At 47.0% G+C, this 25,748-nt stretch overlaps 2 protein-coding genes across 2 annotated transcripts; both read left to right on the forward strand.

Moving 5' to 3' along the window:
* Positions 1-3,527: 3,527 nt before the first annotated feature.
* LOC112895413 (protein GOS9-like) lies at positions 3,528-4,745 on the forward strand. The gene is made up of 3 exons (XM_025963362.1): positions 3,528-3,668; positions 3,926-4,135; positions 4,217-4,745. The coding sequence occupies exons 1-3, from the start codon at positions 3,666-3,668 to the stop codon at positions 4,445-4,447; spliced, it is 444 nt and encodes a 147-aa protein (XP_025819147.1). The 5' UTR covers positions 3,528-3,665; the 3' UTR covers positions 4,448-4,745.
* A 13,669-nt stretch (positions 4,746-18,414) lies between these two features.
* LOC112895404 (protein GOS9-like) lies at positions 18,415-19,632 on the forward strand. Its single transcript, XM_025963352.1, has 3 exons — positions 18,415-18,555; positions 18,813-19,022; positions 19,104-19,632. Exons 1-3 carry the CDS (start codon positions 18,553-18,555, stop codon positions 19,332-19,334), a joined length of 444 nt encoding a protein of 147 aa, XP_025819137.1. The 5' UTR covers positions 18,415-18,552; the 3' UTR covers positions 19,335-19,632.
* Positions 19,633-25,748: the final 6,116 nt, after the last annotated feature.

A 25,748-nucleotide genomic window follows, 5' to 3' on the forward strand; every position in this document is an offset into this window, starting at 1 on the left:
ATTTTTCCATCGAAGCTCTTCCGAGCTGCCCACGGCCACCTATGCCCGCCTCCCAATTACCGCACCACCGTTCTCCACCATCGACCCACGATCGGTGCGCTTTTCACGGATGATGACCACGCAACTAACTTGAGCCACTCCTGATAAAAAAAACCACCTTGCAAAAGCTCTAAAAGTGAAATCCCCATTCCATTCCATTTTCCACCAGTTTCAACACCGTTCTAGCAAGGGACCACCAACGAGATCCCCTTCACGGGTTTTCCTCTTCATTTTCAACCTGTCATATGGTTGCAATCTTGTGTCATCACATGAACGAGAAAGTAAAGTTATAGTCTTCGACTTATTTAGGAAACCACAAGCCGATACCCAACACATCCTAGATAAATGCGTTGAACAATTAAATTATTTTTATTATTCATTTGTAAAAAGCCACATTTCATTTTTTGAATCAAGGATTTTTCTGGAAAAAACACGGTGTTGCTTTTAAAGAAACACTTGATATTAGAATGACTTTCCGGTATGTGTTTGTATATATATTGAGACTTTGCACATCTCGTTTGTTTCTATGCATATATAAATATTTTATAACTTCTTTTCTTCTTTAGTTTTGGACATAGGAAACTAGAAACAATTTATGTGGATATTATGTTCGTGAGTACATTCACACTTTTGTACGTGACAAATTGATGAGTGCCAATATCCAAGTACGTAAACACCATTTACAAGTACATTTCTGATTGTGCGGGCATGATAGTTTAATATATTTGTTATATTTTCTAAATGATAGATGATGAGAATGAAGGAAGAACTCCTCTTGGTGGACAGGATTCGGGCAATCTCGTAGGAACTCATACGGTTTCATAATTGCAAGGTCTTATATGCCAAAGGAACATTCTGCTTCAACGGAAAGCTTAATCAACCACTGTCGTCGGCGTGTGATGTAAACAAAACACTATTAACCGATGGATCGTGATGACGAGTTATATACTTGTGACGAGTTATATAGTTGTGCATTTGTAAATACTAATATATTCGTAAATACTTGTATACTTGTATATTGATATATACTTAAGTATTTGCTAGATCGTAACATGTTATTTAGTTTCAAAAGATTTCAACATGATCACGGCTGATGGATGTATAGCAGAGTACGAGCTCGGGTACACGGGTAGACGTAACAATTGTGCGTAAATGAACAGCAACAAAAGAAATAAAACAGGAAACAAAAAGTAAAATTACTTTTATTACCGGTCGGCACAACAACAGCTACTACTGGGACCGCCTTAGCGCATTAGCGTGGCAACCCTATTAGTAACAGTTGGTGTTACCAACGGTTCCTTTAGTACGGACCATGCAACTCGTACTAATGATCAAGACTTTTAGTCTCGGTTGCTCGGTACTGGTTGTATATCCGGTACCAAAGGGAGTTTAAAAATCGGTATTAGTTGTGCGTTAAAATATTGTAAGATCCTGTCCTCCATTTTCCACACCTGGTAACCACCTTTCCACTATTCCTAGCTTTTATTCATCCAAAAACCCATATTCTATTTATATGAGATATCATTCTTCATCAGTTCAAATTCCATAAACCACAAGAAACCTCCTAAAAATGCTACAAATGTATCTAAGCATATTTTTGTACTCATTCTTCCAAATTCAAGCGTAATATAGAACGTTATTCCAATATTTTAACATTAAAATATTGGAAAACACCTTTTAACGAACCATGAAAAGAAAATTCTTGCTAGCCTATTTCCTACATCATATCCTTTGCTCAAATGAAATATAATAATGTTACAATATTTGGAGCATTAAAATATTTAAATTCCCTTTTCTTATGTCTAGAAAATGCATTTCTTATATATATCTTTATTTCGTCTTACTCAATAAGTCCTTAGAAAACCACAGTAAAATACTACAACAATGTATAAACCTATTTCCATCTCTAAATTCTTAGTTGAAACTCAATGGAACCATGTTCCAATATCTAAAACTTTCAAATAGTCGAAAACCCTTTTCTTATATCCAGAAATTCATATTTAATTCCTTTCCAATTCACTATATCTATCGAAATTCCCAAACACACCAAAGAATCATATAAGGTTAATACTCAAGACCTAATAATCTTGGTTCCATCTTAAAAAAACCATTTCAAACAGTTCAACCTTTTATTCCTTAGGAAATCCATTTCTTGATATATCTGGAAATCCAATCCTCTTAATCATTCTATTCCAAGCAAATACCCAGCCTCTTCATCATTTTCATAATATATCCCACAACTCAATTAGCTGGCCAGTGCAACGCGCGAGATCAATGTGCAACTAAGAAGGCGGCTTTTGTCAGAGAGAAAGAGTCTGCCGCTGTGTGTCAATTAGCAGCAAGGTGACTCTAGCTACTCTACTACTAGTGTTAGACCTATAAGGGATGAGAGAGCTGGTGGTGGTTTTGATCGTCTGCGGTCATCCAAGGATCACGTAAAGGTAAACCTCGTCATCTCTGTGGACTATTCTTTCCACATGAAGAAGCAGCCTTGTTGATGATCATGAGCCAGGCAACCTAGCTTGTACCTATAACTAACTGGTGTTCATCCATGCATACGCGGTCACTTGCAGAGTTTCGCAAGGAAGTTAGTCTATACCCCAACTTGGGCCCATCCGGAAAAAGATTGAAATAAAAGTTAATTTATGGATAGAGATTATTGACCTTTTAGTTTTAAACTCTAGTTGACATCACCGATTTATCTTTATTGCATGCGCTCATCCCTCCATGGGTGGGCTACAAAAGAAAATAGAATTTGTGTTAGTTGACTCCACGCGGGGGTATTCAGACATCAAAAAAATTGATTTTTTTCTAACTGAAGCAACACCTAGCTAATCGTGCCCATGGGCCATAGTTAGTAGGTGGCCGGATTAAGCCGGGCAAGTGCCTAACAATTGGTCATGATAGCACGCGTCATGAAAAATTAATCATCTAGCAAAAAATGATAAAAATGCATAATTCATGACAAAGTCCCCAAACATGATAAGCTAAGCTTCGTTAGAACATCTGAATATTGGATGCAAAAAAAATTGTTGTTTAGGCCATCCTAAGGTTTCAACGAATACTTGTATTATTGTACGCCAATCATCTAAAACTTGCGCAAGCTAACTCATTAGCTAAAACCCAGCCTGGCCATGGATAGAGATGGAATTGACATGCATTATTTCTTGATTCGTCTAGATCGTCCAAGAATCTGTATTTCCTACTTGCATTGGGCAAGGTTCGAGCAAGGAGGCATCCTGCAACCTGCACCCATGCACAGTAGTCTCCAGCCCTAGTCAAGGTAGATTAAATAAACTAGAACGGCGCCACTAGCTGCAAGGTAGATTAAACTAGGACGCGGCTGACCAGGGAGAGACTGATCGAAGCAATGGCTCATTAGTTAATTTGTCTTTTGAAATTATTGGCTACACCAGGCCGTTGATGATCCAATACTCATATGTATGCTTGCGTGTTATATTGTCGTCACTAGAGAGACGGACCGGGCACCAGCAGCTCACCAGCACTATAAATAGGCATGCATCCCCGTTAGTTCATAGAGCAACAAGATCCGGGCAGCAAAGCACGCTCGTGACATCCCTTAGCTAGCTCGTGGCATCCACTGCGTACTTAGCAAACTCCCATCAATGGTTGGTACTTTAAGCTGTGTCTCAGTTGATGATTGTCTGTCATATACAGTACTATGCATGCATCATCAGTTCTCTAGATCCATAAATAGCGCATTAATTATTGCTTTTCTGAACTGATCCATCATATGCTGGCCGAGCTAGGGAAAGACTACCTGTGCACTGCAGCTAGCTAGGTTTTCTACGTACAGCTAGCTAGAGTAACCTGCTAGCTCGCTCGCTAGTTATATTTACCCATATGGATGCATATGTACATGCAGGCGATGATTGCCGTCGGCCCGTTCGGTGGTGCTCAGGGTACATCGCACGACATGACCGGGACATCCAAGAAACTTCAGAGCGTTACTGTTTATAGCAGCAAGGACGGTGCCGGTGGACACATCAACGGCATCTCCTTCTCGTATGAAAATGACCAGGGGTCAACTACGTCGGTCGATACGTGGGGCACAGCTGCAGGCTCAAAAGCTACGGTATGTATGTTCTTGTCGATTCATTGTACGTTGTTATAGCTAATGTACCAACCTATTCTAATGTGCCAAAATCGTCGTTAGTTTACCATTCCAGCAGGTGCGTATTTGGCCAACCTCTCCGGCACATTCGACAACAATGTCAAATCGCTGACTTTTGTCACTAGCGACGGGGAGCCATACGGGCCGTACGGTGATCCGGCAGCTGGGAAGGGTTTCGAGATACCAATGCATAAGGGCGCCATCGTCGGCTTCTTTGCTCATTCCGGCGGGGTGCTCAACTCTCTCGGGGCATACGTGGGTGCCCAGCCATAGATGCAACACAGTATGCTACCAACAGTACTACCGGCCGGAACCGTTGGGCATGCATGCTGGTGGCCACCTTGATGCCTTGTGCTGCTGTTTGATTACTCAGCTGTGTGCAGTTTAATACAATAAAGTAGCTAGGGGCCCTACCGATCAGTACTTTAGCAGTAGCTGATGGATGGATTCCCATAGCTGTCCGTCTAAGTGTGCTTCTTTAAGTTACCGCTTTGCTGTTTGCGTGTTGTTTGCACTGTCCTGAATGGCTTTGTGATGAATAAAGGTCTTGGAACTTTGTTATTTATTTCCTCATATTTTGGTAAGAGTGGTACCCCTGTGAATCATATTGGATCAAAGACTATTATTTGGCCTAGGTTTTATACAACGCTCAAAACAACCGCGTGTACGGTGATTGAGTTTTCAGTTATACTGCAGAAGGTCCTGCATGCATTTTGAACCACCATGAAGTTAACTAACTCGAGAGTAGGGAATCCAAACACCCTGGGCCCAGCCAACAGAAGATCTCAATCGTGTACTCAGGCAAACCACCCGCCAAAACAGTAACTAAATCCACACAGGCAACTTCCACGTCTAAAAGATACTCTGGTAGAGCGCGTTAGGGAGCGTTAAGTCCATGCAGCAGTACCACTGTGCAACAGGTGTTATTATTATATCACCAGCAGCTAAATATATTCGAACTTAGGAGAAAACTGAAGTGATCCAACTGTAGTTTTGAATAGAGAGAGGGGGGGGGGGGGTATTTGGCATGCATATATATTCAGCTCCCTACTTAACTCTGCATGTTTTATCTCCGCTTCACGTGTACGCAGTTCAAGTGTATTTGAACTGTTTTTGCACTATGCATTATCTAGGAATAATCAATCTTATACTTACATTATAATAGCCTGGTAAGTGCTACAAGCATGCCGATGACTCAACTTGTGTTACTATTGTTGCTTAAGAGATTTGTAGAACCCTCTATAATACAGCTCCCCCACTCCTTATATCCCGAATCTCCCTTCCATCGGAGCTCTTCCGAGCTGCCCACGGCCACCTATGCCCGCCTCCCAATTACTGCACCGCCCTTCACCATCATCGACCTACGACCGTGCGCTGGCCACGGATGATGACCATGCAACCAACTGGAGCCACTCCAGATAAAGAACCTCCTTGCAAAAGTGAAATCCCTGTTCTGTTCCATTTTGCACCTGTTTCAACACCGCTCTAGCAAGCGACCACCGACAAGATTCCCCTTGCAGGTTTTCCTCTTCATGGTCTACCTGTCATATAGTTGCTATCACGAGTCATCATATGAACCGAGCACCAGAGAAGGCAAAGTTATAGTTTTCGAGTCATTGGGGAAACCACACGTCGATATCCAACACGTTCTAGCTAGACGCGTTGAAGAAGTAAATTAATTTTTGTAACAATCTAATTTTCAAATCAGGAATCTAAATAAATTTTTGTAGCATCAATAAGATTTTTATTCAATCTCTTTTGATTTTAGAATATTTACCGCGAATTATAAATAATTTACTTAGCCATAAAAAGAAATATAAGAAAATATAGGTCTTGTGTGTTTCATGCCGCATCGCATCGTTTTATTGCTTGTCTTTCAGTTGAATTTAAATTCAAATAATTTGATTGTTTCTTTTTTCTTTCCTCTCCCTTTTCTCTTTTGGGCTCAATCTAATCCTCTTTCTTTCCCACTCCCCCTTCCTTCTCTTTTTTGGCCCAGCCCAGTTCCTTTTCCCTCTCTCTTTCCCTTCTCTCTTCTCCCTTCCTTTTCTCCCGCGCGGCCCAGCACAACCGGCCCAGCCGCTCCCCTATCCCGGCCCAACCCTCACTCCCGACCAACCCCACCCTCTTCTCTACTTCTCTGCCACTGACATACGGGCTCCACATGTTGGGGTCATCCCCTTCCACCGACCGAGCCGGACTCGAGTTCGAGTCCGACCCGGCCACGCTGCCTCCCCTCGTCTCTCGGCATGCATGCCGAGGCCCCGCGGCCGCCCCTTTATAAGCAGCCTCCAGGACCCCCCCGACCCACCAAAGCCCGCAGCAACCGCCCTCCACCTCACAAACCCTAGCTCGCGCGGCCGCAGCCGCTCGAGTACGGTCGCGCCTTCAAACCCACCGCCTCGCCGACCCAATCTCGCCTCCAACCGCCGCCAGAGCTCCGCCTTGAGGCGAGCAAGGTAGCCCCTCTGATTTCCCTCTCAATCTCGCCTTCTCGAGCATGCGATTTCTCGTCGGAGTTGCCACGCCGCGCGCCGCCATCAAACGCCCCTCTCTTGCCCGCGGTTTCCCATCCCGAGCCCCTAGACGCGTTCTCCATCATGCCCTCTTCCTCCTGACCCAAACCCGAGTCGAAACCGAGCCCCGGACTGCCGTTTGGTGAAGTCCGGCGAGCTTCCGGCCGCTCGCCACAGGGAAACCCACCGCCGAGTGGCTGCGGGACGTGGAGGCCAGCATCCAGGACCTCCTGGAGAATGAAGGGCGTGTAGTTGCCCGGGGGATGGCGGAGTACATCCTTACCAGCTTCCGAAGCCACGACCCCGCCATCCAGCTGACTCCAGTCCTGGTCGGACCTCTCCGGGCAACGGCAGCTGCTGCACGGGAGGGAGTCCAGGAGGCAGCGGACATGGTCGCGGCACGCGTTCGACGTCGCCCGGAACCTGCACAGAGCGGGGGTGCCTCCGGGACACCAGATCAATAGTTCTAGAATCTTTTTGTTGTTTCTTATGTAATATAACTTTTGTTATTGTAGAATAACTTTGTAATGTTGTGCATATTATCAGTAATGCATTAAATATTTCGTGCGTCTACTTTTTTACGAAAACTTAGCTGTTTTCCTGGTTGTCGAACCGTAAAGTGTTCTCGAGTACACCGAGGTCCCGTGGCCCCCTAGGAGGTAGTTGCGTTAGGTCGGGACTAGCTGCCATAGAACCGAGGTCCTGCACATGACTTAGGATCGACGCTTAGTTGACGTCTCCACGAGGTCCCGGTCCGGCCAGCGAAGGCCTACTGAGTTGCGTAACGAGTCAGAGCACCGGGGCCACTGTTCGGGAATCTAAGGGGTCCCGGCCCCCGGGTCCATTGTTCGAGGTACAACGGTACTCGTCCTAGGGGGCAGGGCATGTAGGCTTAGGGTACGGAATCAGGCTAAACGGCTACACGGTCCTGGATCCCAGCAAAGAACGAGCACATCTCCCTGAAGCCAGTTCCCGGGTGTCCGGTTCCTTTTCTTCCGCGAGATAGGGGTCCCAGGCGGAAACGTAGTGTAGCAACTTAGGTAGGGCCTTCGGCACGACACAGACGTGAAAAACCACGTGGGGGTTAGCGCAACGGGAAACAAGTAATAAACAGAACTGCATAGATTTCAAGGACACACTGAGAAACAAATTTTTCCTTAACGAATTGGTACAGGAGAGTTGTGCGATGTACGCCAGGGGCCGGGTTTACGAGGGCGGACCTCCACCGCCCTGGACCGCACGTTGGAGCTACCAATTACAAAGGAAAATTTTCTCTCAACTAGGTCCTAGGGATAGAACTTACGGAGGTGCTCAATGTTCCATGGATTGGGTAGCTGCATACCATCCTCCGCAGCCAAATGAACAGATCCGGGTCGGCACACCTTTGTCACCTTGAAGGGCCCCTCCCAGCTGGGGGAGAGCTTGTGCAGGCCCTCTCGGTTTAGGATTCGCCTTAAGACTAGGTCCCCGACCCGGAGCTCCCTACTACGCACGAACCGTTGGTGGTAGCGCCGGAGCACTTGGTTGTACCGTGCGTTTCGGACTGCTGCTCGCCATCTGCGTTCGTCGACGAGTTTCACGTCTTGGCGATGCTGCTGTTCCTGCAAGTCCTCATCAAAAGCCTGGACTCGTAGAGAGCCCATGGTGATCTCCAGGGGAAGGCACGCTTCGGCCCCGTAGATCAAGAAGAAAGGGGTTTCCCCTGTTGCCCGGCTGGGTGTGGTCCGGTTCCCCCACAGCACACTCGGAAGTTCATCAATCCACCTTGCTTGCGCCATGTTTCTCAAGATCACAGTAGGTCCGGATCTTGAGCCCTCTGAGGATCTCAGCATTACCCCGCTCAACTTGGCCATTGCTCCTGGGGTGCGCCACTGAGGCGAAACAGAGCTGGATGCCAATGTCCTCGCAGTACTCCTGGAAGTATTGGCTCGTGAACTGAGTCCCATTGTCGGTGATGACGCGGTTCGGGACCCCGAACCGGCACACGATTGACCTGAGAAAAGCGGTTGCTGACGCCTTGGTGATGTTGACCACTGGGGTTGCCTCCGGCCACTTGGTGAATTTGTCAATGGCGACATAGAGGTACCGGTACCCGCCGACGGCCCTAGGGAAAGGTCCCAAGATATCCAACCCCCACACGGCAAAGGGCCAAGAGGGAGGAATCATCTGCAGCGCCTGAGCTGGAGTGTGTATCTGCTTTGCATGGAACTGACACGCTTTGCAGGACCTTACCAACTCAACTGCATCCTGGAGCGCTGTCGGCCAGTAAAAGTCATGCCGGAAGGCCTTACCGACCAGCGTGTGGGATGAAGAATGACTTCCGCACTCGCCTCCATGGATCTCCGCGAGCAAGTCGTGGCTCTCTTCCTGGGTAATGCACCGCATGAGGATTCCGTTGGCGCCACGGCGGTAGAGATCCCCTTCTACCATCGTGTATCGCTTAGCCATCCGAACTATGCGCTCAGCAGATGCTTAGTCTTCAAGAAGGAAATTATCTTTCAGGTAGTCCCGGACCTTAGAGATCCATGCATCGGACCTTCCTGAGAATTTGGACGTGGCTCCCTGAGGTCTTCGGGACCCTCGAGGGAGCACACAACCCTTGGCGGGCTCCACGGATGGAGCACCACCGGGACTGCTAGCTTCGAGGTGCTAGTTCGACCCCCTTCGCCTAGGTCGGCAGGCTGGGCGGAAGGCTTCAGCAGGCGTCTCTGAAAGACGCCCTCAAGCACGGGTGCTTGAGTCGATGCGCTTGCGGAGAGTGCATCAGCTGCTGAGCTGGTGTCGCGTGGAACATGTTGCAGTTCCAGCATATGGAAGTCCTTCTTCAGCCTCTTCACGTGAATGAGGTAGGCTGCAAGCTGGGGATTGTTACAGCAACATTCCCCCCGGACTTGCCTGATGACGAGTTGGGAGTCTTCTTTGACCAGGAGTTCCCGGACTCCCAGGGACAGAGCCGCCGTGAGTCTAAAGATTAAGGCCTCATACTCCGCCATGTTGTTGGTGGCCTCAAAATCGAGGTGCACCATGTACTTCAACTGCTCGCCATGCGGGTCGATGAGGACCATGCCAGCCCCTGCCCTCTTGCTGCCGGCGGACCCGTCAAAGAAGAGGGTCCAGTGGGGTCCGATGAACACCGGAGCCCGGACTTCCAAACGTGGGGGGTCCGAGCCATCACCTGGACCCCCAGGGACGCTTGGAGATGGCGTCCATTCCGCGACGAAGTCAGCAAGAACCTGACTCTTGATGGCATGGCGTGGCTGGAAGTCGAGCTGGAATCCAGCGAGCTCAGCTGCCCACTTGGCGATGTTACCCGTGGCGTTAGAATTGTGGAGGATGGCCCTCAGTGGGTAGGAGGTTACCACCACAATCTTGTGGGCCTGGAAGTAGTGGTGGAGTTTTCTGGACGCAACGAGTATAGCATAAAGAAGCTTATGCGTTTCAGGATACCTGGCCTTCGCCTCATGAAGGACCTCACTGACGTAGTAGACCGGCTTCTGGACGGTCCTGACTCTGCCAGGAGGATTGGATCCTTCTGCTTGAGCTGGAGACCTGGCGGACCCCATGCTGCCTAGTGCTTCTCCGGGTCGGGACCCGGCCGAACCCTCCGAAGTAGGGCCGGATGCTGAAGCGATGGAGGCCGGACCTCCTTCTCCTGCAGGGGGGTCTGCGGGGGCCCCCTGCGGGAGATGCTCGGGCCTTTCCGTGACCAGCACCATGCTGATCACCTCGGCCGTCGCTGCGAGATAGAGAAACAGTGTCTCTCCTGGGTCCGGTGCGACCAGGACCGGCAAGGAGGTGAGGTACTGCTTCATCTCCTGGAAGGCACGCTCTGCCTCTTCAGTCCATGTAAATGGACCGGACCCCCTCATCAGTTTGAAGAAGGAAAGTGCCCTCTCCGCCAACCTGGAGATGAAGCGGCTGTGGGCTGCAAGGGACCCCGTCAACCTCTGGACGTCCTTGAGGTGCGCAGGGGGTCTCATTGCCTCGATCGCCCGGACCTTATCCGGGTTAGCCTCGATCCCCCGGTGGGACACTAGGAAACCAAGGAGCTTTCCCGCCGACACGCCGAAGACGCATTTCTCGGGGTTAAGCTTGGTGGAGGTCGCCCGTAGCTTGTCGAAGACTTGAGCTAAATTTTCTAGAAGGGAACTTGATTCTCTAGTCTTGACAACGATGTCATCAACATACACCTCAACTATTTCTCTAACCAAATCTCCTAAGGTGATGTTCATTGCACGTGCAAAGGTGGGTAGAGCATTAAGCAATCCTCTGTTACAAAAAAGGCATTACTATATAACAATAAAGACCATCCACTGTTACAAAAGCTGTATGTTTCCTATCATCCTCAGCCATTTTGATCTGGTGAAAACCTGAATAGGCATCTATGAAGGACAGCAAATCACACCCGGAGGTGGAGTCTACAATTTGGTCTATTCGTGGAAGTGGATAAGGGTCTTTTGGACATGCCTTATTAAGATTGGTGTAGTCGATGCACATCCGAAGCTTCCCGTTTGCCTTCGGGACCACGATTGGGTTGGCCAACCACACTGGGTGGTAGACCTCCTCAATGAAGCCAGCCTGCAGCAGCTTGCGGACCTCTTCACGGATGAAGTTTTGCCGCTCGATAGACTGCTTGCGTGGCTTCTGCCGGACCGGCCTGGCGGCGGGGTGGATCTTCAGATGGTGCTCAACCACCTCCCTAGGGATCCCGGGCATCTATGACGGTTCCCAGGCGAACACGTCGACATTTGCCCGGAGGAAGGCGATGAGCGCGCTTTCCTATTTCTCTCCCAGATTCCCACCGATGCGGGTGGTCTGGGAGGTCTCCGCTCCGATCTGGACGGTCTTCACAGGCACATCATCCGTGTCAGACGGACGGACCTTGGGTGCCTTGGCCAGGGCCTTGGCACGTGAGGTGGAGGGGTCGGACCCCTGGGCGCCAGCTGCAGGGGCGAGCCCTATTGCCAGCGCATGGAGCTTCTCGACCGCTACGACGACAGCAGCCCGGTCGCTCTGGACGGTGAGGACGCCTGCCGGAGAAGGCATCTTCAGGACCAAATACCCGTAATGGGCAATGGCCATGAACCGGTACAGGGCCGGTCTGCCAATGATGGCGTTGAATGGGAGGTTAACCTCCGCAACCTCGAACTGCACGTTCTCGGTACGGAAGTTGTCCTCCGTCCCAAATGTAACCGGTAGGATGATGGTCCCTATCGGGTACACCGGGTCCGGGCCCACTCCGGAGAATGGGTGCGAAGGAGTCAGCTTGGACTCCGGGATCTGCAGGTGCTTGAACGCTGCATAGCTGATGACGCTGAGGCCTGCACCCCCGTCGATCAGCACGTGGTGGAGGCGGACGTTGGCGATGGTGGGTGCCGTGACAAGCGGCAGCACACCTGCGCCCGCCATGTTCTCCGGGCAATCCGACGGCCCGAAGGAAATGGTGGTGTTCTTCCACCGCTGGTGCGGCGCCGCCTTGGGCGTCGCCGGCTTCACCGAGAGGACCTCTCGGCGGAGGGTCTTGACGTTCCGCCGGGAGATGAGCTCCGAGCTACCGCCGTACATGACGTACAGCTTCTTGCGGCGCTCGTCACCACCGGACTCGAAGTCAGACTGGTGGAAGAGACCCTTGAGGTATTTGTTGGGGGTTTGGTACCCCAACTCCCACTCCGCTACGGCCGCATCGGCGTTGGAGACCTTCTCCTTGCCGGACCGCCGCGGAGGGGAGGTGCCTTCCCTTGAGGCTTGGTCGCGCCTCTTGCTGAGGCGCTCCGCGAGCTTCTGGATCTCGCGACACTCGGTGGCTCTATGGTGGGCCCCAGGGTGAACAGGGCACGACCCGGGGTCGGTGCGCTGTTGCCGTGGGCGCTTGCCGCGGGGGTTCTGGCCCCCGGTCGTTGCTGCTGCAACAGCCGGGCCCCGACCCATGACTTGTCGAAGCCACGGCTCTTCTTGTTCTTTTTCTTGCCGCTGCCAGGGGCAGCGACACTGGGCCCACTCGTCTGAGCGGGACCTGCCTGGGTTGCGGAGTGCCACGCACGGCCCTCCGCTGCCCTGGCGCATTTGTCCGCCAAAGCGAATAAGGTGGTGACGGTTTCCACCTGGTGTGTCGCCAGCTTCTCCAGCATCTTCTCATCACGGACCCCTTGTCGGAAGGCCGTGATAATAGACGCGTTGGAGATACGCGGAATCGTTCCAGGTACCTTGGTGAAGCGGGAGATGAAGGCCCGGAGGGTTTCTCCGGGTTGCTGCCTCACAGCGTGGAGGTGGGCCTCCACACCGTGCTACTGATACGCACTGGCAAAGTTTGCCGTGAACTGTGCGCACAGCTCACCCCAGGATCGGATAGATCCCGGAGTAAGGTTCATGAGCTAGGTCCGGGCTGGCCCGGTCAAGGCTACATGGAAGTAACTTGCCATGACGGCGTCGTTACCTCCAGCCGCCGTGATGGCGGTGATGTAGACCTGCAGGAATTCTGACGGGTTGGAGGACCCATCGTACTTCTCCGGCAGGTGTGGCCGAAACTTGGACAGCCAGGCGACCGCGCGAAGGTGGTCTGCGAGTGCGGCGCAGCCCACCCCGGACACCGGTGCCTAGGTAGGTCCCTGCGGGGCCGCAACCACCGCAGCTAATTCGGCATCAAGGTCGCGACCCTCGATACTGAGCAGGCGACCACGCGCCCGCTCAATGGAGACACGGGCGTCCTCTCCCGCACGTTTGCGGTTGAGCTCCGCCCGGAGGTCCTCGGTCCATGCACTCCTCACTGATGGTGAGTGCACAGAGCCGGATGCGCCGCCCTGATGACGGCGTTGCCTGGGGGCAGACCCCCCCGTGGAACACGGGGAAGCCTGTAACAGGTTGAGGAGGCGGTCGACGTTGTCACGCCATTGCCTCTGGGCGTCGGGCGAGGCCGCCTCACCAGGGGGGTTGCGGAGCAACTCCCTGGCTGCCATGAGCGGCCCATTCGGTGCGGGCACCGATTGGGCCACTGAGGCCCGCGCCGCAGCGCGTTGCGGAGCTGCTCGCGCCGCCCTGGATGTTGGACGACGGGAAACATGTGGCGTCGTGGCCGCCACTTCCTCGCCCAACAGGAGGTCGTTGTGACCATCTTCCTGCGCCATTGAGGTCGTGAAGGTCGACTGAGCGCAAACCAAACCTATGCCCCGACCTGGCGCGCCAAATGTCGGAGGAATTCTCCAGCCGGGTGGCGGAAAGCACCCGCCTAATCCTAGTTAAGGATGGGTTTGGAGGAGACTTAGGAGCGCTCGATCGGTGGACAGATGAACGTAGGAAGGACACGAAGATTTAGAGTGGTTCAGGCCGTCGGAGCGTAATACCCTACGTCCACTTTGGTGTTGTATTGGCTGCGTGAGCCTGAATGTAAAGCAGCATAAGCTTGTGTGTGTGCAACCTGGAACTTGTCCTCTAATGAGTACACTCTCCCTTTTATAGTTCAAGGGAGGTGCTTACACTGTGCGGAACCCCGACAGGTGGCCCCGGCCAACAGAGACCTACTCTATGTGATATGGAGATCTCCCTCTCCAGCCCCTTGTCGCAGCCTTCTCGGTTGGGAAGATATCGTGCGTATCCACAATCCGGATACGGTTGTGTGCCGTCCTGCAGGCACAGTGACCGCTGTCAGTGTTACCCAACAGTGGTGCTGTGCTACCACTGTCGTAAATACTCGTATACTTATATATTGGATATATACTGGTTCGTGGTGCTAGCTAGCTGGTCAGTGGCCAGGGTGGCAATAGGTTTACAATATTGGTCCGTGATGAAGGGAAGTACCGCTAGACGTATTATTCGAATGAAATTTAAGCGTTCATAGTAACTTCTAGCTAGGATTCATTTTTTAAGCTAAAGAAAATCTGTATTCTCAAGGCAAAATAATCAGTCTTATACTTAAATTATAATAGCCTAGTAAATGATACAAATGTACCGCGACTCTTTTTTATTATTGTTGCCTTAAGTTATATGTGGGACCCCTCCATAATATGGCTCCCCCGCACCCTATATCACCAACTGAACATCCCTAGCCTTTCATTTTTCCATCGAAGCTCTTCCGAGCTGCCCACGGCCACCTATGCCCGCCTCCCAATTACCGCACCACCGTTCTCCACCATCGACCCACGATCGGTGCGCTTTTCATGGATGATGACCACGCAACTAACTTGAGCCACTCCTGATAAAAAAAACCACCTTGCAAAAGCTCTAAAAGTGAAATCCCCATTCCATTCCATTTTCCACCAGTTTCAACACCGCTCTAGCAAGAGACCACCAACGAGATCCCCTTCACGGGTTTTCCTCTTCATTGTCAACCTGTCATATGGTTGCAATCCTGAGTCGTCACATGAACGAGAAAGTAAAGTTATAGTCTTCGACTTATTTGGGAAACCACAAGCCCATACCCAACACATCCTAGATAAATGCGTTGAACAATTAAATTATTTTTATTATTCATTTGTAAAAAGCCACATTTCATTTTTTGAATCAAGGATTTTTCTGGAAAAAACACGGTGTTGCTTTTAAAGAAACACTTGATATTAGAATGACTTTCCGGTATGTGTTTGTATATATATTGAGACTTTGCACATCTCGTTTGTTTCTATGCATATATAAATATTTTATAACTTCTTTTCTTCTTTAGTTTTGGACATAGGAAACTAGAAACAATTTATGTGGATATTATGTTCATGAGTACATTCACACTTTTGTAAGTGACAAATTGATGATGCCAATATCTAAGTACGTAAACACCATTTACAAGTACATTTCTGATTGTGCGGGCATGATAGATTAATATATTTGTTATATTTTTTAAATGATAGATGATGAGAATAATGGAAGAACTCCTCTTGGTGGATAGGATTCGGGCAATCTCGTAGGAACTCATACGGTTTAATAATTGCAAGGTCTTATATGCCAAAGGAACATTCTGCTTCAACGGAAAGCTTAATCAGCCACTGTCGTCAGCGTGTGATGTAAACAAAACACTATTAACCGATGGATCGTGATGACGAGTTATATACTTGTGACGAGTTATATAGTTGTGCATTTGTAAATACTAATATATTCGTAAATACTTGTATACTTGTATATTGGATGTATACTTAAGTACGTGCTGGATCGTAACATGTTATCTAGTTTCAAAAGATTTCTACATGATCACGGCTGATGGACGTATAGCAGAGTACGAGCTCGGGTACACGGGTAGACGTAACAATTGTGCGTAAATAAACAGCAACAAAAGAAATAAAACTGGAAACAAAAAGTAAAATTACTTTTATTACCGATTGGCACAACAACAGCTACTACTGGGACAGCCTTAGCCATTAGCGTGGCAACCCCATTAGTAACAGTTGGTGTTACCATCTAATACTAAAGTTCCTTTAGTACGGACCATGCAACTGGTACTAATGATCAAGACTTTTAGTCTCGGTTGCTCGGTACTGGTTGTACAACCGGTACCAAAGGGAGTTTAAAAATCGGTATTAATTGTGCGTTAAAATATTGTAAGATCGATCCTGTCCTCCATTTTCCACACCAGGTAACCACCTTTCCACTATTCCTAGCTTTTATTCATCCAAAAACCCATATTCTATTTATATGAGATATCATTCTTCATCAGTTCAAATTCCATAAACCACAAGAAACCTCCTAAAAATGCTACAAATGTATCTAAGCATATTTTTGTACTCATTCTTCCAAATTCAAGAGTAATATAGAACGTTATTCCAATATTTTAACATTAAAATATTGGAAAATACATTCTAACGAACCATGAAAAGAAAATTCTTGCTAGCCTATTTCCTACATCATATCCTTTGCTCAAATGAAATATAATAATGTTACAATATTTGGAGCATTAAAATATTTAAATTCCCTTTTCTTATGTCTAGAAAATGCATTTCTTATATATATCTTTAGTTCATCTTACTCAATAAGTCCTTAGAAAACCACAGTAAAATACTACAACAATGTATAAACCTATTTCCATCTCTAAATTCTTAGTTGAAACTCAATGGAACCATGTTTCAATATCTAAAACTTTCAAATAGTCGAAAACCCTTTTCTTATATCCAGAAATTCATATTTAATTCCTTTCCAATTCACTATATCTATCGAAATTCCCAAACACACCAAAGAATCATATAAGGTTAATACTCAAGACCTAATAATCTTGGTTCCATCTTAAAAAAACCATTTCAAACAGTTCAACCTTTTATTCCTTAGGAATCCATTTCTTGATATATCTGGAAATCCAATCCTCTTAATCATTCTATTCCAAGCAAATACCCAGCCTCTTCATCATTTTCATAATATATCCCACAACTCAATTAGCTGGCCAGTGCAACGCGCGAGATCAATGTGCAACTAAGAAGGCGGCTTTTGTCAGAGAGAAAGAGTCTGCCGCTGTGTGTTAGTGATATAGGTGCACACGCGTGGTTTCAAATGGGAAAGGAAGCCAGTGAGGCAGCTTGTGGGAACAGGACAGGAGGAGCACCTGTAGTACTGCATTAGATGACTAGCAATAATTCATAAGCACTCGACGCAGTATGCAAGCAGTAGCAGCAAGGTGACTCTAGCTACTCTACTACTAGTGTTAGACCTATAAGGGATGAGAGAGCTGGTGGTGGTTTTGATTATCGTCTGCGGTCATCCAAGGATCACGTAAAGGTAAACCTCGTCATCTTTGTGGACTATTCTTTCCACATGAAGAAGCAGCCTTGTTGATGATCATGAGCCAGGCAACCTAGCTAGTACCTATAACTAACTGGTGTTCATCCATGCATACGCGGTCACTTGCAGAGTTTCGCAAGGAAGTTAGTCTATACCCCAACTCTGGCCCATCCGGAAAAATGTTGAAATAAAAGTTAATTTATGGGTAGAGATTATTGCCTTTTAGTTTTAAACTCTAGTTGACATCACCGATTTATCTTTATTGCATGCGCTCATCCCTCCATGGGTGGGCTACAAAAGAAAATAGAATTTGTGTTAGTTGACTCCGCGCGGGGGTATTCAGACATCAAAAAAATTGATTTTTTTCTAGCTGAAGCAACACCTAGCTAATCGTGCCCATGGCCATAGTTAGTAGGTGGCCGGATTAAGCGGGCAAGTGCCTAACAATTGGTCATGATAGCACGCGTCATGAAAAATTAATCATCTAGCAAATAATGATAAAAATGCATAATTCATGACAAAGTCCCCAAACATGATAAGCTAAGCTTCGTTAGAACATCTGAATATTGGATGCAAAAAAAATTGTTGTTTAGGCCATCCTAAGGTTTCAACGAATACTTGTATTATTGTACGCCAATCATCTAAAACTTGCGCAAGCTAACTCATTAGCTAAAACCCAGCCTGGCCATGGATAGAGATGGAATTGACATGCATTATTTCTTGATTCGTCTAGATCGTCCAAGAGTCTGTATTTCCCACTTGCATTGGGCAAGGTTCGAGCAAGGAGGCATCCTGCAACCTGCACCCATGCACAGTAGTCTCCAGCCCTAGTCAAGGTAGATTAAATAAACTAGAACGGCGCCACTAGCTGCAAGGTAGATTAAACTAGGACGCGGCTGACCAGGGAGAGACTGATCGAAGCAATGGCTCATTAGTTAATTTGTCTTTTGAAATTATTGGCTACACCAGGCCGTTGATGATCCAATACTCATATGTATGCTTGCGTGTTATATTGTCGTCACTAGAGAGACGGACCGGGCACCAGCAGCTCACCAGCACTATAAATAGGCATGCATCCCCGTTAGTTCATAGAGCAACAAGATCCGGGCAGCAAAGCACGCTCGTGACATCCCTTAGCTAGCTCGTGGCATCCACTGCGTACTTAGCAAACTCCCATCAATGGTAGGTACTTTAAGCTGTGTCTCAGTTGATGATTGTCTGTCATATACAGTACTATGCATGCATCATCAGTTCTCTAGATCCATAAATAGCGCATTAATTATTGCTTTTCTGAACTGATCCATCATATGCTGGCCGAGCTAGGGAAAGACTACCTGTGCACTGCAGCTAGCTAGGTTTTCTACGTACAGCTAGCTAGAGTAACCTGCTAGCTCGCTCGCTAGTTATATTTACCCATATGGATGCATATGTACATGCAGGCGATGATTGCCGTCGGCCCGTTCGGTGGTGCTCAGGGTACATCGCACGACATGACCGGGACATCCAAGAAACTTCAGAGCGTTACTGTTTATAGCAGCAAGGACGGTGCCGGTGGACACATCAACGGCATCTCCTTCTCGTATGAAAATGACCAGGGGTCAACTACGTCGGTCGATACGTGGGGCACAGCTGCAGGCTCAAAAGCTACGGTATGTATGTTCTTGTCGATTCATTGTACGTTGTTATAGCTAATGTACCAACCTATTCTAATGTGCCAAAATCGTCGTTAGTTTACCATTCCAGCAGGTGCGTATTTGGCCAACCTCTCCGGCACATTCGACAACAATGTCAAATCGCTGACTTTTGTCACTAGCGACGGGGAGCCATACGGGCCGTACGGTGATCCGGCAGCTGGGAAGGGTTTCGAGATACCAATGCATAAGGGCGCCATCGTCGGCTTCTTTGCTCATTCCGGCGGGGTGCTCAACTCTCTCGGGGCATACGTGGGTGCCCAGCCATAGATGCAACACAGTATGCTACCAACAGTACTACCGGCCGGAACCGTTGGGCATGCATGCTGGTGGCCACCTTGATGCCTTGTGCTGCTGTTTGATTACTCAGCTGTGTGCAGTTTAATACAATAAAGTAGCTAGGGGCCCTACCGATCAGTACTTTAGCAGTAGCTGATGGATGGATTCCCATAGCTGTCCGTCTAAGTGTGCTTCTTTAAGTTACCGCTTTGCTGTTTGCGTGTTGTTTGCACTGTCCTGAATGGCTTTGTGATGAATAAAGGTCTTGGAACTTTGTTATTTATTTCCTCATATTTTGGTAAGAGTGGTACCCCTGTGAATCATATTGGATCAAAGACTATTATTTGGCCTAGGTTTTATACAACGCTCAAAACAACCGCGTGTACGGTGATTGAGTTTTCAGTTATACTGCAGAAGGTCCTGCATGCATTTTGAACCACCATGAAGTTAACTAACTCGAGAGTAGGGAATCCAAACACCCTGGGCCCAGCCAACAGAAGATCTCAATCGTGTACTCAGGCAAACCACCCGCCAAAACAGTAACTAAATCCACACAGGCAACTTCCACGTCTAAAAGATACTCTGGTAGAGCGCGTTAGGGAGCGTTAAGTCCATGCAGCAGTACCACTGTGCAACAGGTGTTATTATTATATCACCAGCAGCTAAATATATTCGAACTTAGGAGAAAACTGAAGTGATCCAACTGTAGTTTTGAATAGAGAGAGAGAGGGGGGGGGGGGGTATTTGGCATGCATATATATTCAGCTCCCTACTTAACTCTGCATGTTTTATGTCCGCTTCATGTGTACGCAGTTCAAGTGTATTTGAACTGTTTTTGCACTATGCATTATCTAGGAATAATCAATCTTATACTTACATTATAATAGCCTGGTAAGTGCTACAAGCATGCCGATGACTCAACTTGTGTTACTATTGTTGCTTAAGAGATTTGTAGAACCCTCTATAATACAGCTCCCCCACTCCTTATATCCCGAATCTCCCTTCCATTGGAGCTCTTCCGAGCTGCCCACGGCCACCTATGCCGCCTCCCAATTACTGCCCGCCCTTCACCATCATCGACCTACGACCAGTGCGCTGGCCACGGATGATGACCATGCAACCAACTGGAGCCAAACCTCCTTGCAAAAGTGAAATCCCTGTTCTGTTCCATTTTCCACCTGTTTCAACACCGCTCTAGCAAGCGACCACCGACAAGATTGCCCTTGCAGGTTTTCCTCTTCATGGTCTACCTGTCATATAGTTGCTATCATGAGTCATCATATGAACTGAGCACCAGAGAAGGCAAAGTTATAGTTTTCGAGTCATTGGGGAAACCACACGTCGATATCCAACACGTTCTAGCTAGACGCGTTGAAGAAGTAAATTAATTTTTGTAACAATCTAATTTTCAAATCAGGAATCTAAATAAATTTTTGTAGCATCAATAAGATTTTTATTCAATCTCTTTTGATTTTAGAATATTTACCGCAAATTATAAATAATTTACTTAGCCATAAAAGAAATATAAGAAAATATAGGTCTTGTGTGTTTCATGCCGCATCGCATCGTTTTATTGCTTGTCTTTCAGTTGAATTTAAATTCAAATAATTTGATTGTTTCTTTTTTCTTTCCTCTCCCTTTTCTCTTTTGGGCTCAATCTAATCCTCTTTCTTTCCCACTCCCCCTTCCTTCTCTTTTTTGGCCCAGCCCAGTTCCTTTTCCCTCTCTCTTTCCCTTCTCTCTTCTCCCTTCCTTTTCTCCCGCGCGGCCCAGCACAACCGGCCCAGCCGCTCCCCTATCCCGGCCCAACCCTCACTCCCGACCAACCCCACCCTCTTCTCTACTTCCCTGCCACTGACATACGGGCTCCACATGTTGGGGTCATCCCCTTCCACCGACCGAGCCGGACTCGAGCTCGAGTCCGACCCGGCCAGGCTGCCTCCCCTCGTCTCTCGGCATGCATGCCGAGGCCCCGCAGCCGCCCCTTTATAAGCAGCCTCCAGGACCCCCCCCCGACCCACCAAAGCCCTCAGCAACCGCCCTCTGCCTCGCAAACCCTAGCTCGCGCGGCCGCAGCCGCTCGAGTACGATCGCGCCTTCAAACCCGCCGCCTCGCCGACCCAATCTCGCCTCCAACCGCCGCCGGAGCTCCGCTTTGAGGCGAGCAAGGTAGCCCCTCTGATTTCCCTCTCAATCTCGCCTTCTCGAGCGTGCGATTTCTCACCGGAGTCGCCACGCCGCGCGCCGCCATCAAACGCCCCTCTCTGGCCCGCGGTTTCCCATCCCGAGCCCCTAGACGCGTTCTCCATCATGCCCTCTTCCTCCTGACCCAAACCCGAGTCGAAACCGAGCCCCGGACTGCTGTTTGGTGAAGTCCGGCGAGATTCCGGCCGCTCGCCGCCGCGAAACCCGCCGCCCGCGCCGCCTTGGCCGCCGCGCGCTGTTGGATCTAGATCCAACAGATCAGATTCGATCTACCCCGAGTCAGCCCAACCCCGTACCGGTCGACCCTAGCTAGTTTTGCACAATAGTCCCTCTATTTTATGAAAATCAATCCGCGCTCCACCCTAGTTCAAAAGTATTTTCGATTAGGTCCTTTTCTTATGTTTTAGCCCCTTTCTTTTTCTAAAATCCAACTTGCCATCCCTAACCCATCGGTTTTCTATATTAACCCCCGAGTTTAAGGTTTATTTATGTTTTAGCCCTCTATTTTTTGTTCAGAGCCCTTTTAGTTTTAAACCTTTTACAAATAAGCCCCTAGAACCATGTTTTAGCCATAACTTCTACATTTCAACTCCGTGGTCATCGATTCTTGCGCCCACATGATCCTTGCGATGTGTACAGTAGCTTTATAACCTTGTTTTGTTCTGTTTACATTGTTTGGTGTACTGTTTCTTATTTGTTGTACTTGTTTGTTTGTATGAACTTGTGTGGTGCGATAGACGGTGTGTAGTTCGAGAATCCGCAAGACCAAGGCTTTGAAGACGCCTCTGAGTAGCAGCAGTGCTTTGAAGAAGGCAAATGGTTCTTGATCATAATTCGGCCCGAATAATCTTAATACACACCTTTATTTATATGCATGCATGAGTCTATAATTTGATGGATCCCAAACTAAGGACATGCCTAGTGTCTATTGTACTTTGGTTTGTTAACTTGGAAACAATGCTACACTTGTTTTACTTCATATTTTGGGATACCTTTATGGTGTTAATTATAAGATTATTATCTTAAGTGGAACATGGAGGAGCACCTACGAAAACAGTGCAACCACAATACTACATGGCTTTGGCCTTGGCTAATTAATTAGAAACTTTAGCTTATGATAATCTTACCGAAATGGCAAGAGGGGTTGCATCATTCGGGTATAGCTCGGTCCTCTTGAGGTTGTGATATAGTCCTGGTTAAGGCGTCTTCCTCATTAGGAGAGTTATGACCATTTTGACTTGAAACCTTAGCGGATTGTCATAAGTTAGGGATTTAGGGAGCCTTTGTAAAGCCTCGTAGTGAATCCCTACCACTCATCTCGGAAGTGTTTAAGGGCTCTGCAAATCCAGGCATCAAGGGAAACACGAGTTGTGGGTAAAGTGTACAACCTCTGTAGCGTGTAAACAGATATATCAGCTGTGCTCATGGTTAAGAGCGCTTTGGAGCCTCACATGATAATTGAACTTGAAAAATGATCTAAATTGATGTTCTTTGTTTATGTTGTTGGTACTTATCTCTTTTACTTACTTAAGGGTTTTATGGTATATACTTGCACATAGGTAATGCTTGCTAAATAAAACTGGACCAACTAAAAGTGCTTATCGCAGTCAAACCATGTCAGCTATTCCTTGAAATTGGCCTTGCATGTCATATAATTTACTCCACTTGATGAGTACGATCATAAGTTTAGTCACGCTTGCTTTACTAAAACTAATGCTGCTCAGAACAAGATAGTTGTCCAGAGTTCCCTGAAGACTTCGAGGAGTTCTAGGCATATGTCTCGCAGTCATCTGCCTGTGAAGTTGAAGTTCCGCTGCTTGTTAAAGACGTTTATTTGTTTGCTTAAGATTATGACTTTCGGTCCTGTAATAAAGTACTTTAATACTCTCTTTCGCTATAATATTATTTCGGATATACACTTGTATCGTCTATCGTATGTGTGTGAACTTGATCCTGGCGCACATATGAGATGCATCTGGTTTCTTCTTAAAACCGGGTGTGACAATTTTGTTATTCATCTCTACAAAACACATTTTATTTTTTGAATCAAGGTTTATTCCGGAAAAAACAGCATTGCTTTGGAGAAACACTTGATATTAGAATAGACTTTCCGGTATGTGTTTGCATATATATTGAGAGTTTGCACATCTTGTTTGTTTCTATGCATATATAAATATTTTATAACTTCTTTTCTTCTTTAGTTTTGGACATTGGAAACTGGAAACAATTTATGTAATTATTGTTTTTGTGAGTACATTCACACTTTTACAAGTGACAAAGTGATGAGTGCCGATATCTAAGTACATAAACACCATTCACAAGTACATTTCTCATTGTGTGGGCATGATAGTTTAATATTTGATCACATTTTTCAAATGATAGATGATGAGAATGAAGGAAGAACTCCTCTTGGTGGATAGGATTAAAATTTTAAAATATTAAATATTTATTGGCACCATGAATTAAATTGTTAAAATATTAAATATTATTAGCATGTTCAAATTCAAAGAAAATATTTTTAAATTATTATGTTGTTTAGTATAATCTATATTTCGATTAACAATGTAAAACTATGCTAAGCTTGCTAGCCAACCGAACCCCGCTTTGAGACGTACTATAAACAAACTGATCTAAATTCTCTTCTTAATTTCTTAGACTTAACAACTCGAGCCAGAATTAGTCAACCAGGCATGAAGAAGCCACTACTTGTATATGGTACCAGTAACCAACCTGTTTGCTTGTACGTAAAGATGTCCATCTACTTATACGTTTGGTCGGCCAAGTTCGTGTTGTGGAACCCAATCACTTTATTTGGATCGGTTTGATTCTTTTATTCAGCAAGGTTGCTCGTAACTATCACTAATTATTCTTTGAAGAAATGGCCATAGCATGCAGTTGACGGTGTGTGCGCTTGCATTTATAGTCATAGGGCTGCATCTGCTTGTGTAAATATGTAAGTGTCGTATAAAAAATAACAATTCAACTGCTCAGTTGGATAATGTTGTTAAGTACCTTACGAGTAACTAATCAGTTTTCGTTCAATGCCAAAAACTTAATCAGCAAGATGACCTGGACGAGACTTGGCCATTATTTTTCACGACTCGGAGAGCAAAGAAGCCAGCACGTCTTGTGCTAGTACTGGTTATTAAGCTAATAACAGCTATAATCATCACACCTAAAACAACGGCGTGTTTAAGAGGTGCCATCAGCGAGATGCCAGGATAGGTACCGTATGACCAGCCTTAACGCATGTTAGTGGCGTCGTTGATTCTCACGAATTTTGGACATACGTGACCATAGAAGGTTCGTGGTGCTAGTAGATGTTCAGTGGCCAGGGTACTAGGTTTACAATATTGGTCCGTGATGAACGGAAGTACCGCTAGACGTATTATTCGAATGAAATTTAAGCGTTCATAGTAACTTCTAGCTAGGATTCATTTTTTAAGCTAAAGAAAATCTGTATTCTCAAGGTAAAATAATCAGTCTTATACTTAAATTATAATAGCCTAGTAAATGATACAAGTGTACCGCGACTCTTTTTTATTATTGTTGCCTTAAGTTATATGTTGGACCCCTCCATAATATGGCTCCCCCGCACCCTATATCACCAACCGAACATCCCTAGCCTTTCGTTTTTCCATCGAAGCTCTTCCGAGCTGCCCACGGCCACCTATGCCGCCTCCCAATTACCGCACCCCCGTTCTCCACCATCGACCCACGATCGGTGCGCTTTTCACGGATGATGACCACGCAACTAACTTGAGCCACTCCTGATAAAAAAAACTACCTTGCAAAAGCTCTAAAGTGAAATCCCCATTCCATTCCATTTTCCACCAGTTTTCAACACCGTTCTAGGAAGGGACCACCAACGAGATCCCCTTCACGGGTTTTCTCTTCATTTTCAACCTGTCATATGGTTGCAATCTTGTGTCATCACATGAACGAGAAAGTAAAGTTATAGTCTTCGACTTATTTAGGAAACCACAAGCCGATACCCAACACATCCTAGATAAATGCGTTGAACAATTAAATTATTTTTATTATTCATTTGTAAAAAGCCACATTTCATTTCTGATTGTGCGCGGGCATGATAGTTTAATATATTTGTTATATTTTTCTAAATGATAGATGATGAGATGAAGGAAGAAACTCCTCTTGGTGGATAGGATTCTGGCAATCTGGTAGGAACTCATACGGTTT

The sequence above is a fragment of the Panicum hallii genome, chromosome 5 (assembly GCF_002211085.1).
Source record: "Panicum hallii strain FIL2 chromosome 5, PHallii_v3.1, whole genome shotgun sequence".
NCBI lineage: Eukaryota > Viridiplantae > Streptophyta > Magnoliopsida > Poales > Poaceae > Panicum > Panicum hallii.

What these genes read in the sequence shown, in the direction of transcription:
- LOC112895413 (XM_025963362.1), top strand. An exon ending in CTGCAGGCTCAAAAGCTACG is followed by an intron (nt 4,136 to 4,216) that starts GTATGTATGTTC and finishes AATCGTCGTTAG; the next exon opens with TTTACCATTCCAGCAGGTGC.
- LOC112895404 (XM_025963352.1), top strand. An exon ending in CTGCAGGCTCAAAAGCTACG is followed by an intron (nt 19,023 to 19,103) that starts GTATGTATGTTC and finishes AATCGTCGTTAG; the next exon opens with TTTACCATTCCAGCAGGTGC.